The sequence below is a fragment of the Chelmon rostratus genome, chromosome 4, assembly GCF_017976325.1.
Source record: "Chelmon rostratus isolate fCheRos1 chromosome 4, fCheRos1.pri, whole genome shotgun sequence".
NCBI classification, from domain to species: domain Eukaryota; kingdom Metazoa; phylum Chordata; class Actinopteri; order Chaetodontiformes; family Chaetodontidae; genus Chelmon; species Chelmon rostratus.
The window spans coordinates 9357162-9369556 of NC_055661.1; the positions used below are offsets into that span (position 1 = coordinate 9357162).

Consider the following 12395-nt stretch of genomic DNA (forward strand, 5'->3'; position numbering starts at 1 on the left):
TTAAACCAGGAGGAGCACCTTGGCCTGGGCACAAGAACCAACATATACTCAGGCACACTGAGGGTGAAGAGTGAGGAGGAGGAAGATGCAGGTTACTCATCTTTTCAGGAGGTCAAGGTGGTCCTGAAGGTGCTGGGTTCTGGACACAGGGACATCTCCTTGGTGAGAGACACTCAGTTTTCTAGATGCTTGTTCACCACCATGGACGTCTGCTCATGGAGACATCCATGGTGGTGTAACATCTAACCATACTGGAAGCTATACTGAAATACTTATTATCAGTAAGTTGTTTCACAGTCTAATCAGACCATGAAGATGTTTGTGGTGTGCTGTGTATTGAGTCATCTGTGTCTTTCTGTTGACAGGCTTTCTTCGAAACAGCCAGTATGATGCGACAAGTGTCCCACAAACACATAGTGCTGCTGTATGGAGTGTGTGTCCGCCACCAGGAGAGTAAGTGCATGTTGAGAGCTGTGTGTGTACACAGGAATGAGTGTGTGGGTCTCTTTATAAAACCTGATGTTCTCTCTGTGCTTCTGTTTAACAGATATCATGGTTGAGGAGTTTGTCCAGCGAGGACCACTGGATGTGTTTATGAGGAGACAGCAGAGCCCGCTCAGCACACCTTGGAAGTTCCAGGTGGCCAAGCAGCTGGCTGCAGCCCTCAGCTACTTGGTGAGACAGGAAAACACATGTAAACACAAACTATAGGAATGTAGGCATTAAAGTCCTGTATGTATCCATGGAATTACCTGCACCATGTTAAGTCAGTTTTATCAACATAATCCTTATATTTGCTCTATTGATTGTGAGGTAAAAGATTTGTTGTATCTTGTGTAGGAGGACAAAAAGCTGGTCCATGGCTTTGTGTGTGCTAAAAACATCCTGCTGGCCAGGGACGGACTGGGAACTGATGAAGGAGGGCCCTTCATCAAGCTCAGCGACCCAGGAATACCAATCACAGTACTCACTAGAGAGGGTGAGTACAAAGTACACATACTCTCTTGCTCTCTCAGGGTTACTAAAAGTGAAACCTAACTGTTTAGAATATAAGTACCATGGAAAATTTCAAAATAACTTCCACAAATAACTTTCCAGTCAGCTGTAAATGAACATGCAGAAAATGCCACAGCCGCACAGAGCTGGATTTCTGTCTTTGTTTTGTTTGCTTAAATGTCATCTTACGTACCTCATTTCTTCTAAAAAAAAAAACAGTAAAAAGAAAAAACAAGTAAAAAAAAGAGGAGCCTTTCTCATCAAGCAGAGGTTGTCAGTAACATGAATCATATTTTCACATACTTAAAATGCATTGTGCACATTTCCCCCTCAGACTGTAATTTGTTTTATAAAAGCTAGATCTGAGTTCAGGGAAGATGGCACAACAAGGACATTTCTCAGATTGCACGGTTCCCCTCAAATGGCCACCTCATGTTTCTGTTTGTCTGTCTGAGCTAGAAGTTGTGTGATATAACACAGTGTGGTTGTGCAGATGGATTGGCAAACCACAGCACAGGCTGGAAATGTTTCTGCGCAAATGTCCATCGCTACACCCCCCTGGGGATGCCCCCCCCTTTGTTTCCAGAACTCTTAATATTTCTTCTCCTGTCTCCACCACTTTGCAGAACAATCAGTCTTCCAGTTACACATTGATGTCCTTGTACATAGATTTGATTGAACATGTAGTGGATAAAGTGCTGAGAAACCCACTGGGAGCGCTCTGCCCTGCTTCCCAGCAATGTCTGATCACTTTACTCAAACCCTCAAACCCATTCATCACTTCCTCACTGTCTTTCTTTTTCTCTTTTTCTTTTTTTTTAGACTCAATTATCTGCTTTCCTGTTCCCACTTCTGTCTCCATCTTCCCCCTTCTCCCCATCCAGCCCCTCCACTACTCTACTCCACTACTTCCCCTCGTTTCTCCTCCTCCTGTTTCCCACCAGTCAGTCATCCTGTGTGCCAGTCTGAGCTGCATGCACTTACTAACATACACCCTTCCTCTGATGTTATGGATTTGTGGAGCCAAAAAGCCAACCTTGGAGGTCAGCCAATCAGTTAGCCTGTCTTCCTGTCAGAGTAATATATTTCAGACAGCCGATGCCAAGGTTTTTTTCTAGATTCAGGGGATGCAATCAGTCAACATTTTAAGCCTTCTGCCCGTTCAATCAGCCTGTCAGAGTGGTACTGTATTTTAATAATGGTTCCAGTATTTGTAGCATGGTGAGAATATGTTAGCTCAGACCCAACCAGTACTTCCAAATACTGTTCTTAATTTGACAATTTCTTTAAAGAACAGGATTATAGATAAAGATGAATAAAGATGCTCAAGGCAGTTTTTGTTTAGATAACACAAAATGACAAGTTTCAGATCAGAGAGAAGAAAAAAACTACACAAAAACCTCCAACGGTAGACAAAGGGAGTTAACCTCAGGAAGAACAACATCCAGAAGATCAGAGGGATCCTAGACAGACATGCAATGGATGCCATATATAAAGAGAAACAACAATAATACAAAACAAAATTATGATATGTAGAAAAAGAATGAGAATATTAGCAAACTAAAAGCAAACATATATGAAGAATGTGAATCAGACAAGATGTCAGGCAGAGCCTTTGTAGGACTCGGACTAAAAAGCCAATACAGAATATAAATGTTAGAGCCAGATGAGCCGGTATGGTTTAATACAGTTTATACCATGGTCTGGGTGAATACTTGATTCTGATTGGCTGCAGGGTGTCCGTTAAAAAGTGTTATAGGACACCTATAAAAGAAGTTTCGGTCAAATAGCCTGATTGTTCCAAATTATTGCGCTGGCTCAAACGCTAGTTGGTAACCGTGGCAACAGAAGCTCAGAACATACATTAACATACGTTATTTCACAGTTTATTTATCACAACGGCAAGACAGTAGACAAAACGAGTGATTTTATAGTTTCATTTAACCTGTTTGGTGAATTTGATCATTTTGAAGACTGAGATGCAGCAGAAGAGAAAGAGTGAAGAGAATATAAGAAGGAGATGCGACACAAGGAGGTGACACCGGAGACACTGAACAATTTAGAGGTTGAAAAGGACGAGGTGAACACGAAGAAAACCACGAAATGGGCAGTTAAAACATTAAGAGACTTCCTAGCTTCCTAGAAAAACACGGACATCAACTTTGAGAGCTACACTGCCACTACTCTCAATGACATTTTGCGACTGTTTTATGCGTCTGTCCAGTCGACTAAGGAAGGAGGAGAATACAGTGTTGCCAGTTTTAGGAGTTTGAGAGCCGGCATTAATCGACACTTAAGAAACGTCAACATCATTAGCGACACTGTGTTCAAGGGAGCTGAGGCCGACTGAGCTGCAGGTTCTGTGGCCAGAGCTGGTTACCTTGGCAACGCATCACAACGAGAGATATTAAATAGTCCGCTCAGCCGCTTCTTGTGAAAAACTTAGGATTTTAATGGTAAAAAACAACATTAAGGTATTCATAATTGATTTAATATTTATTTCTTTCGTAAGTGACCGTGGTATAAGCAGGATAATGCCCTTCAAGGTGTCCATTATCAGAAATGAATGGACGACGCGGAGGCGTGAACCGTCCGACGCGAAGCATTATCCCTTACTTAGCAGTTATTATGATTTCTGTCTGCTGAAGGTGTCTGTGCGTAAGACAGACAGTGAGTACATGTTTTCTCTGCTTGGTATCCACCATCACATCCAAGAGGGCAAGGTTCACCTCTGAGGGTCTCATCACTCATCAGAATATTTTCCTTGTTCTGTATTTCACACATCTTCACTAATAATCTTTAGTTTTTACCAAGACACCAGCCGACTGAAGCAAATGTGCGCTTAATTGACGTACAGTTGCTGAAGCGGACTCTGTTTGCCTCTGCAGAGTGTGTGCATCGTATCCCATGGATCGCTCCGGAGTGTGTGAAGAGTGTGTCTTCCCTGAGCGTCGCCGCTGACAAGTGGGGCTTTGGTACCACCCTGTGGGAGATCTGCTATGATGGAGAGGTTCCCCTCAAAGAGAAGAAACTCACAGAGGTAAAGCACATGCAAGAACTTTGTACAGCAATGACCGTATATAGTCATACAACCATCTGAACTCATGCCACGCCTCTTTTATTTCAAATCTGACAGCTGTCCTGCTCTTTTTTTTTTGGTCCTTTTTGTATTTGTGCTGTGCAGAAGGAGAGGTTTTATGAAACAGAATGCCAGCTGGCCACCCCAGACTGCAGAGAGCTGGCTGAACTGATGACCGACTGCATGAACTACGACCCCAAGAAGAGACCTTTCTTCAGGGCTATCGTCAGAGACATAGACATGCTAGAGGAAAAGAGTACGTATGAGGGGAACTCATCTACTCCACATTGTATGTTAGGTGTTCTCATATAATGTGGTTGTCAGATGTGTGAAGTGAAACCTCTTTTTGTCTCTTGGCTTTGAGTGCTTATTGCTACTGCGTCGGCCTTTTCTGCCTTTTGGGTGTTTCCCAAAACATGTTAGAATTGAGCGCACACTGAAGAACAGGCTGAAAAGCAGCTACAGGTTCAAACATTCAAGGCTGTTGTTAACAGTTGGAATACGATCTGAATGCTTTGCATGTTTTGTATCTCACCTGGCACCAGTCTAGTACAGTGCAGTGCAAAGAGAGCGAGAGTTGTTTACTCAGCTCAGATGTTCATGAGGAAGTTCACTAGGTGCATTATCACTGATCTGCCCCTCAGCTGGGCCCCAAGGCAACATAATAGACTCTGTTCTTCCACCTGCTGGCCAGAATTTGATACTGCAAACTTTCAGCCCTATTAAAGCTTCAGGTTAATATCCCTTGACTACTTTAAATTAAAATCCCAGGACATCTACAAAATCACCTTAACTAGAATATTGGTCTAATACAAGTCGCACCTATAAAGGCTACTGCTGTGGAAACCAGAACAAGAGGACGGTTATATAACCACAGCAAATTCTGGAGAAAACTTTGACACTGCCAACCACAATGGACTTCCTATGATGCAAGTGCGCTTACGTTGAAGAAAAGACATGTCTTACCCAACTCGAGCTGCATTTCTTTTTCCATCTGTCAGATCCATATATCAAACCCAAACCTACACCAGAGGTGGACCCAACTGTGTTTGAGAAGAGATTCCTGAAGAAGGTCCGAGATCTGGGAGAGGTACGCTGTTCCTGCTGTTTTTATGCTTTCCCAAATGCACAAATTATACAACTTCAGCATCTAGTTTACATACATGGGTAGATGTTTTGTATTAATCTATAATTACCTTAAGTGCATTTTGTACTGTGGTACTTTAGTGAGCATGGCCTCCTATTAAACGGGTCAGTTCCTCTTACTACTATTACAAAATGCCACAGCCAGTATGATCCATGACCTAAAACCAGCTGTATGGATTTAACAAGATACAGACAATATTATCTACAGATAAGAAACAACTGGTCCCACACAGGAAGTAGACTATAACTTGTTCTTGATTGTCCAACTAATTTAAATCTCTCCCATGTTTGTCATGCAGGGCCACTTTGGCAAGGTGGAGCTGTGTCGCTATGATCCTCGGGGGGATAAAACGGGTGAGCAGGTGGCAGTGAAGTCACTAAAGCCTGAGAACCGGGAGGAGCAGAGCACCAACCTCGCGCGTGAGATCGACATCTTGAAGGCACTCTACCATGAAAACATTGTCAAATACAAGGGCATTTGTCAAGAGGAAGGTAAGATGGAAGATGGAGTGCATACACAAAAACACGCAAGCACTAACAAACCTTGATTCAGTTGGAGGTTGTATATTTTTAATCCAGGTATAGCGTACATGCAGTCTTAACGTGATGTGCTCCTTGTTGAAGAGTTTATGTAGAGATGGGCAGTGTGGCCTGTAAGGGCAGGAGTCACATAATGTGTCTTTAGTTAAATTCTCAAATTCTAGGCAGGTGTTTCAGTAATTTGGAGTGTACCTTACCAGGAACCAGTGTTATGCACACAGACCTGAATAAGCATACACCTGGATAATAAAATATTCCATCCACAGCACAGAAAAAAGGTCTTGAACCCATTTTCCAAGTTGGGTCACTAACATAAGGAGAATATATTGCTATTGCAGATCAGCCCTGACAATATAACTGGTAACAACATCTTTCATTTTCGTTCAAGCTAATTGAATAAGGAGATATGTCATTTCCAGCTGCCATCTTTGTTTGGGTTAGGAAGAAGAGGCACAACTTGGGAAACAGGTTGAAAATCTTTTTTATCGTGCAGTGAACAGAATATTTTTTCATCCAGATGGTTAGAAGAGTCTTTGATGTATCTCAAAATACCTTCAGAGCAGCAGTAAGATCTTAAACAGCCTCCTGGGCTGTTCAAAGATCCAATCATTATTTTTTTAGAGAAGCGAATACTTAGCTCTGAGACTTAAATGTAAAGGTAATACATGAGAGGCACAAACTGGGGTTAGCGTTTACACACACACACACACACACACACACACACACACACACGGAATCTCTCTCTATATTAACACACAATTTCTACTGATGAATTTGTGTCTGTTCATGTGTAACTGTGCTTGCAGGTGGTCAGGCCATTAAACTGATCATGGAGTACGTTCCACTGGGCAGTTTGAAGGAGTATCTACCCAGACACAAAAAGGATACCAGCCTCAGCACCCTGCTCAGCTACTCTATCCAGATATGCAAGGTAAAGCTTCCTTTTCACAAGGCTGTATCATGAGACCAGCTGGTCCGTCCCTGATTCCAGAACAGTTGGGCCGCTGTGTAATACGTAAATAAACACAGAATGCAATCATTTGTAAACAAACTTACCAACACTGGTTTTACAGAGTGTTCCTGAGTCCATGTATTAATCTCCTTTATACAATCATGTGTTCACAAAGTGATGAACCTCGCTCCATCCTCGCTTGTGAATGACTGAGCCTTTCCAGGATGCTCCTTTCACACCCAACCATGATACTATCACCTGTTACCAATCAACCTGTTTACCTGTGGAATGATCCAAACAGGTGTTTTTGGAGCTTTCTTTAACTTCCCAGTCTTTAGTTGCTCCTGTCCCAACTTGTTTAAAACGTGTTGCTGCACCAGATTCAGAATAAGCAGATATTTACAAAAAATACTGAATCAGATGAGGTAAAACATTAAATATATTGTCTCTGTACTGTTTGCAATTGAGTATATGTGAAAAGGGATTAGGAAATGATCACACTCTGTTTTATTTATGTTTTGCACAACGTTCAAGCTTTCTTCTGGAATCAGGGTTGTACCATCAGGCACTTCTTCATCCTTCATTCATATTTAACTGGCAACAGTAAAATACAAGACGTTAGCCTTTAGCATTTAACACTTGACCACTACGCAGGTAAATAAGGTTATTTTAGCACACACACTCAAACCATTTTGGATCTTTTAACACTTCCTGTTTAGATTCTGGTGGTGAACTACCTTCCAAAGCCGTAGTCATGCGATTGTCAAATGTTTTGATAAAGGTATGAACAGGAACCTTCAAATGGTTGTTGTTGGTTGCATTGATGTAAAAGTACTTCACTGTATACAAAGCTTGAACACGGTAGTAAAGTTAGTATACATATGCCGAGATGCAAACTGTTAGTAACCAGGTGAGTAAGCAGGTGAAGCCAATGCAGAAGAATATTTATGTACAGTACTAGTGAGTATAGTATTAGCATAGCAGTAGTATAAAGTGTCAGTATGGTGTGAACACAGTGCCGTAATGAGGAACTGTTGAGCAGTCATTTACATTTAACCCACATGGCTGGCAGGTGCATCAAGTGTTAGAATGAATGGATGATGCCTCATAAATCTAAATAAATACTGGCTGCTCTGAACCCGTTGAACAGTGACCCTGTTTGTTTGTTTTTTTTAGGGAATGGACTATCTGGGATCTCAAAATTACATCCACCGGGACCTGGCCGCCCGAAATGTGCTGGTGGAGAACGAGAGGACGGTGAAGATCGGAGATTTCGGCCTCACCAAGAGCATCAAGGACAATGACGGATATTACACGGTCAAAGACGAGAACGACAGCCCTGTTTTCTGGTGAGTCGAGAGGAGGGAAGCAGCTGGAAACGTCTGGCTCGACTGTGAAAGCTGAGATCTTATTGTTAAAAGAGACAATATGCAGTAAATAGAAGAGATCGTCTCTGTTGGCTGGTTTGGAGAGTTCTGTGATTCTGTGGTGTGTTGTTGCTGTTTCTCTCTGCAGCTCGTACTGCATCTGAAGGTGTGCAACACTGTATAAAAACCATTAAAGCAGTACATTTCAGGAACAACATGCTGCGTTTGATATTAACCTGCAGGTGCAATAAAACCGCCTGATAACAACTGAAGTATTCATGCTGGAGCACTTTGTTTTTCAGGTACGCTCCAGAGTGTCTGACTCACTGTAAGTTCTACCTTGCTTCGGACGTTTGGTCCTTTGGGGTCACGATGTACGAACTCATCACCTACTGCGACTCCTCCAAGAGCCCGATGATGGTCAGTGCTGCACTCCTCTTATCGTCCTCACGCTCACTCAGGTGTTCCAGAAACACTTCTGATCCTTTATCACTGGAAGCTTGGATAATGATTACACAGTTAATAACCCATACTGTACCAGTCAGTACAGAAATAAGGAACTGAATTTATCTCTCCCTCTCTGTCTCACGCACACACACACACACACACTCTCTCACACACACACACACACACACACACACACACACAGTCATTTGTATGTGGCAGATGGTGTTGGTCTTTGGCCAGAGCAGCAGACGACAGACTCCACCAGGAGCTGTGTCCAAACTGCAGCCTGTGCCAGCACTAAAGAGCTTAGTTTATCATGAAGATCTTTGATTTACATCAGGCTTTTAGCTGCCACTGTTATCCTGACTGACCTGTAACCATTACTGGAAGACAATCAGTCATTAAAAACCTGCACGGGTCAAGCGAATGTTAAAAATGAGACCTGTTGAAAGGACCTGATGTAACAGAAGCTAAAAAGGAAAAGCCGTTGTAGCTGCACTCGTCACTGTCTTTAGCTCGTTTTCTCAGGTGTTTCACGTCTGAATAAAAATAGAGCCAGCATTGAACAGTGCTGTACATGGTTTCTTTTGTAACCCGTCCTTGTCTTCGCCCACGCAGCTCTTCCTCGGTATGATTGGTCGGACTCACGGTCAGATGACTGTCATCCGGTTGGTGAAGGTGCTGACAGAAGGGAGGAGATTGCCACGTCCTGACGGCTGTCCTGAGCTTGTAAGAAACTGTCTTCTCTGTACCGACACAATAATGACACAGACGCAGGTTTTCCTCGGCATGTTCTAAAGTATGGTCTGTATTTACGAAACAAATGGAAAGAACACAGAAGGAAAGACTACTTTAACTATGGAGCATTAGTAGTGCAAAACATGACATGCACTAACCTGCGCCACCTAGAGGGAAGGAAAGTTAAAGCAGCAGCAGTTTGTACCCGCAGATGTAAACATGTTGATCTCTCCCACTGCGGGCAAAGAAAGTAAAAGCTGCTGCAGTTTAACACCTGCAGGCGACACATGTTGCATCTGTAGCTGATCTCTCTGTCAGGTTTAACATTTTATGCCGCAGTTTAACAAAATTCATGTTCAACAGGTGTACGAGCTGATGCGCAAGTGCTGGGAGCAAATGCCCGACAAGAGGATCACCTTCAGTCGCCTGATCGAGGAACTGAGCAACATGCAGCAACAGCTCCAACCACAAAACGACCTTTAAACATCAAACCGGCGGAGGCTCCGGGAGTGAAGGCGACTCAGCGGGCCGACCAGGGAAAAGATGCGGACCTCAAAACTTACCCCAGATCAGCATCTGCTTCTGCAGCTTCACAGAGACAGTCGAGAAGGACGAGAGCTTCAGCCAAAGCTCCTTCATTCTCGCATATAAACCTTCCACAACTTTGTTAGTAAGAACTTTAGTCCTCATCAACTCGTTTTACTCTGGCATATTTCTAACATTTTCATTTGATGCTCTCGTATTTCTCGTATTATTCTGATGTTTCATCATTTGAGCCGAGTTTTTTGGATGAAACCAGTCAGTCTCGTTGAATCTTGTAGCCTTCGCCCCTTGCTTAATATGACCGTGTATCTTACCAAGGACTTCCGAGTGTATCTAACAGACTTCGCTCTCTGCATTGCAAGAAAACTCATGTGGACACATGGCTCATACGATGTGCTGCCTTATAATTGTGTGGACTTTTTAAAGATATTTTATGGGCATCTTTCGCCTTTGTTGGACGGAGTGGGGTGAAGACACAGACAGAAATTGTGGAGAGACCGAGAGTCAGGACATGCAGCAAAGGTCCCCCGGCTGGAGTCGGACCGGCAACGGTGCGGTCACATAACCATTCAGCCTCTGTGTGGACTGATGGCCGATGTCGCTCTCATTCATGGAACCTTGAACGGTGGAATCAGCGCAGAGAAAGGAACTGTTCAGCGCTCACACAGCCAAACGGATGTGTGGCGTTCTTTGTGACGGAGTGGATCGCCGATGAATCACGAGAGTTGCTCGGATGGACGGGATGGAGACGCTGGGACACGGGCAATAACACAGATGATGATGATGTGGTTTTTCACTGTTTGTGCCACTGCCATTTGTTTCATAGACTCCCTCATAGACACATTATTCCTTTTAGGGAGCTGTGACATGATGTGTGCTAAACGTTTGGATTTTCTGCTCACGTGCAGATGCCAGCAGTCAGTCAGCGACAGTCCTCTCACTGCGTCATTCTTGTAGAGGCTGAAAGATGGTTTAATTGCTTCAGCCATTTTCAGGCTAAAAGGCCAAACGTTCATTGATTTTAGCTTCACAGCTGTGAGGGTTCTCTGCTTTCCTTTGTTTTAGACTTGGTTGGACTAAACAGGAAACTGTGATGGACCTTTTTATTAATCTCAGACATTTTATAGAGCAGTTAATCAAGAAAATAATGCACAGATTAATCAAAAATGAATTAGTCCTTATTTGTACCTGCATTTTAATAAGTATGTAATTATAGTAATACATCAAATGCTTGACTTACGCACTGTAACCAGACACCAGTGAGAATACGTTCAGGAAGAGAAAACATTTTTTCTTTTACAGATTATGGCTCTCTAATCTCCTTTCATGTGGTTTCATCCACCAGGAAGGAAAAATCATCTTTTACACTGCGTCAGATCCAGTCTTGAGATTTGTCAGGCCGCCTGATTGTTTGAGGTGGATCTGTTTAGAATCTGAGTTCAGTTCATCAAATAATGTAGCGGATCGTTAATAAGAGCCTGTATGCATCCAATTAGTCCACTTATGTCCTCAAGTATCCAGCACTGGTGTTAGTTGTGGAGTGAGAGATTAAGATGAGTACCAGTGAGAGACACTTGAGGGCAGCATCACTTCACTTTTCCCTCAATTCTCTTTGTAGCTTTACATTTAACTTCAAATCTGTAAAGGCCACAAATACTTGATAAAATGTCTGTATACTTTACATAATATTGCAAAAAAGAAGAGCCAATTGCCATTGTTGCTGAGTATATATGGAAGGACTTAGATAGTAAACAGGATTTGTAGTGATTGAATAATCCGCTGATTATACACATGGCACTCATTTGTTGTTCATTTGTTCTGAAAAGTATAATTTCTCTTGTTGACATAACGTTCAGAACTACGTATGTGCATTTTATTTTTATCATTTCCTTTTTAATCCTCCAATATGCCTGAACTATTATGGAAGTGTATTTTATCTGTATGTATGTATGTATGTCAAACAGTTTGAGCAGGGGGGGTACGGTCTTAAATCCATCAGGAGAGCCGTCTCGCCCAGTCAGACATTATCATGATTTCAGAAATGGTCAGTTTACTCATTGCAACTGTACTGTGGCTTTTACTGTGACTGTTGGCACAAAGGCAAAAAAAAAAGAAAGAGACAAAAGTCAAGACAAAGTTGCGCTTCAGTCCACATTTTATTTAGGAATGTAAAAGACAATTCCTTCTGCTCAAAATAAGAGAAAAGAAATATATATATATTTTTCAAAAAAAAATAAGACAGAAAGTATGATTCATGTAAAGTAAAAGTATCCATAAATACACAATGAAAAAATAAATAAAATCAGTGTCGTGTTCTTTCTGTGTCAGTCCAAATGCAATATATTATTAACTACTGGAAACTGTTTGTTCTATATATTACAGTTGTAAGTAGGCATGCTAAAATTGCTCTAGAAATACCTTATTCACAGTAAAACAATAGCAATGTCAGTGTGATATAAAATTTTGCAAAATCTACAGTATAATTCAGGTCAGACGAAAATCCACATACTTAAAAAGCAAAAACCTGTTTACAAAGCAAGAAGCACAGCAAAACTAGATTTATCTACAGCCTTTAAAATGTGTCAAA

At 42.1% G+C, this 12395-nt stretch overlaps 1 protein-coding gene across 1 annotated transcript in view; it reads left to right on the forward strand.

The window, feature by feature from the left end:
• Window positions 1-12013, forward strand: part of jak1 (Janus kinase 1) — a 37038-nt gene extending 25025 nt beyond the window's left edge. Inside the window, exons 13-25 of the mRNA XM_041936151.1 lie at window positions 10-162; window positions 366-453; window positions 548-675; window positions 841-979; window positions 3885-4036; window positions 4181-4331; window positions 5077-5165; window positions 5521-5713; window positions 6568-6692; window positions 7890-8062; window positions 8383-8500; window positions 9146-9256; window positions 9629-12013. Of these exons, the coding sequence (XP_041792085.1) occupies window positions 10-162; window positions 366-453; window positions 548-675; window positions 841-979; window positions 3885-4036; window positions 4181-4331; window positions 5077-5165; window positions 5521-5713; window positions 6568-6692; window positions 7890-8062; window positions 8383-8500; window positions 9146-9256; window positions 9629-9748 (1740 nt within the window). The 3' untranslated portion in view covers window positions 9749-12013. The remainder of the gene's footprint in view (window positions 1-9; window positions 163-365; window positions 454-547; window positions 676-840; window positions 980-3884; window positions 4037-4180; window positions 4332-5076; window positions 5166-5520; window positions 5714-6567; window positions 6693-7889; window positions 8063-8382; window positions 8501-9145; window positions 9257-9628) is intronic.
• The last annotated feature ends 382 nt before the right edge of the window (window positions 12014-12395 follow it).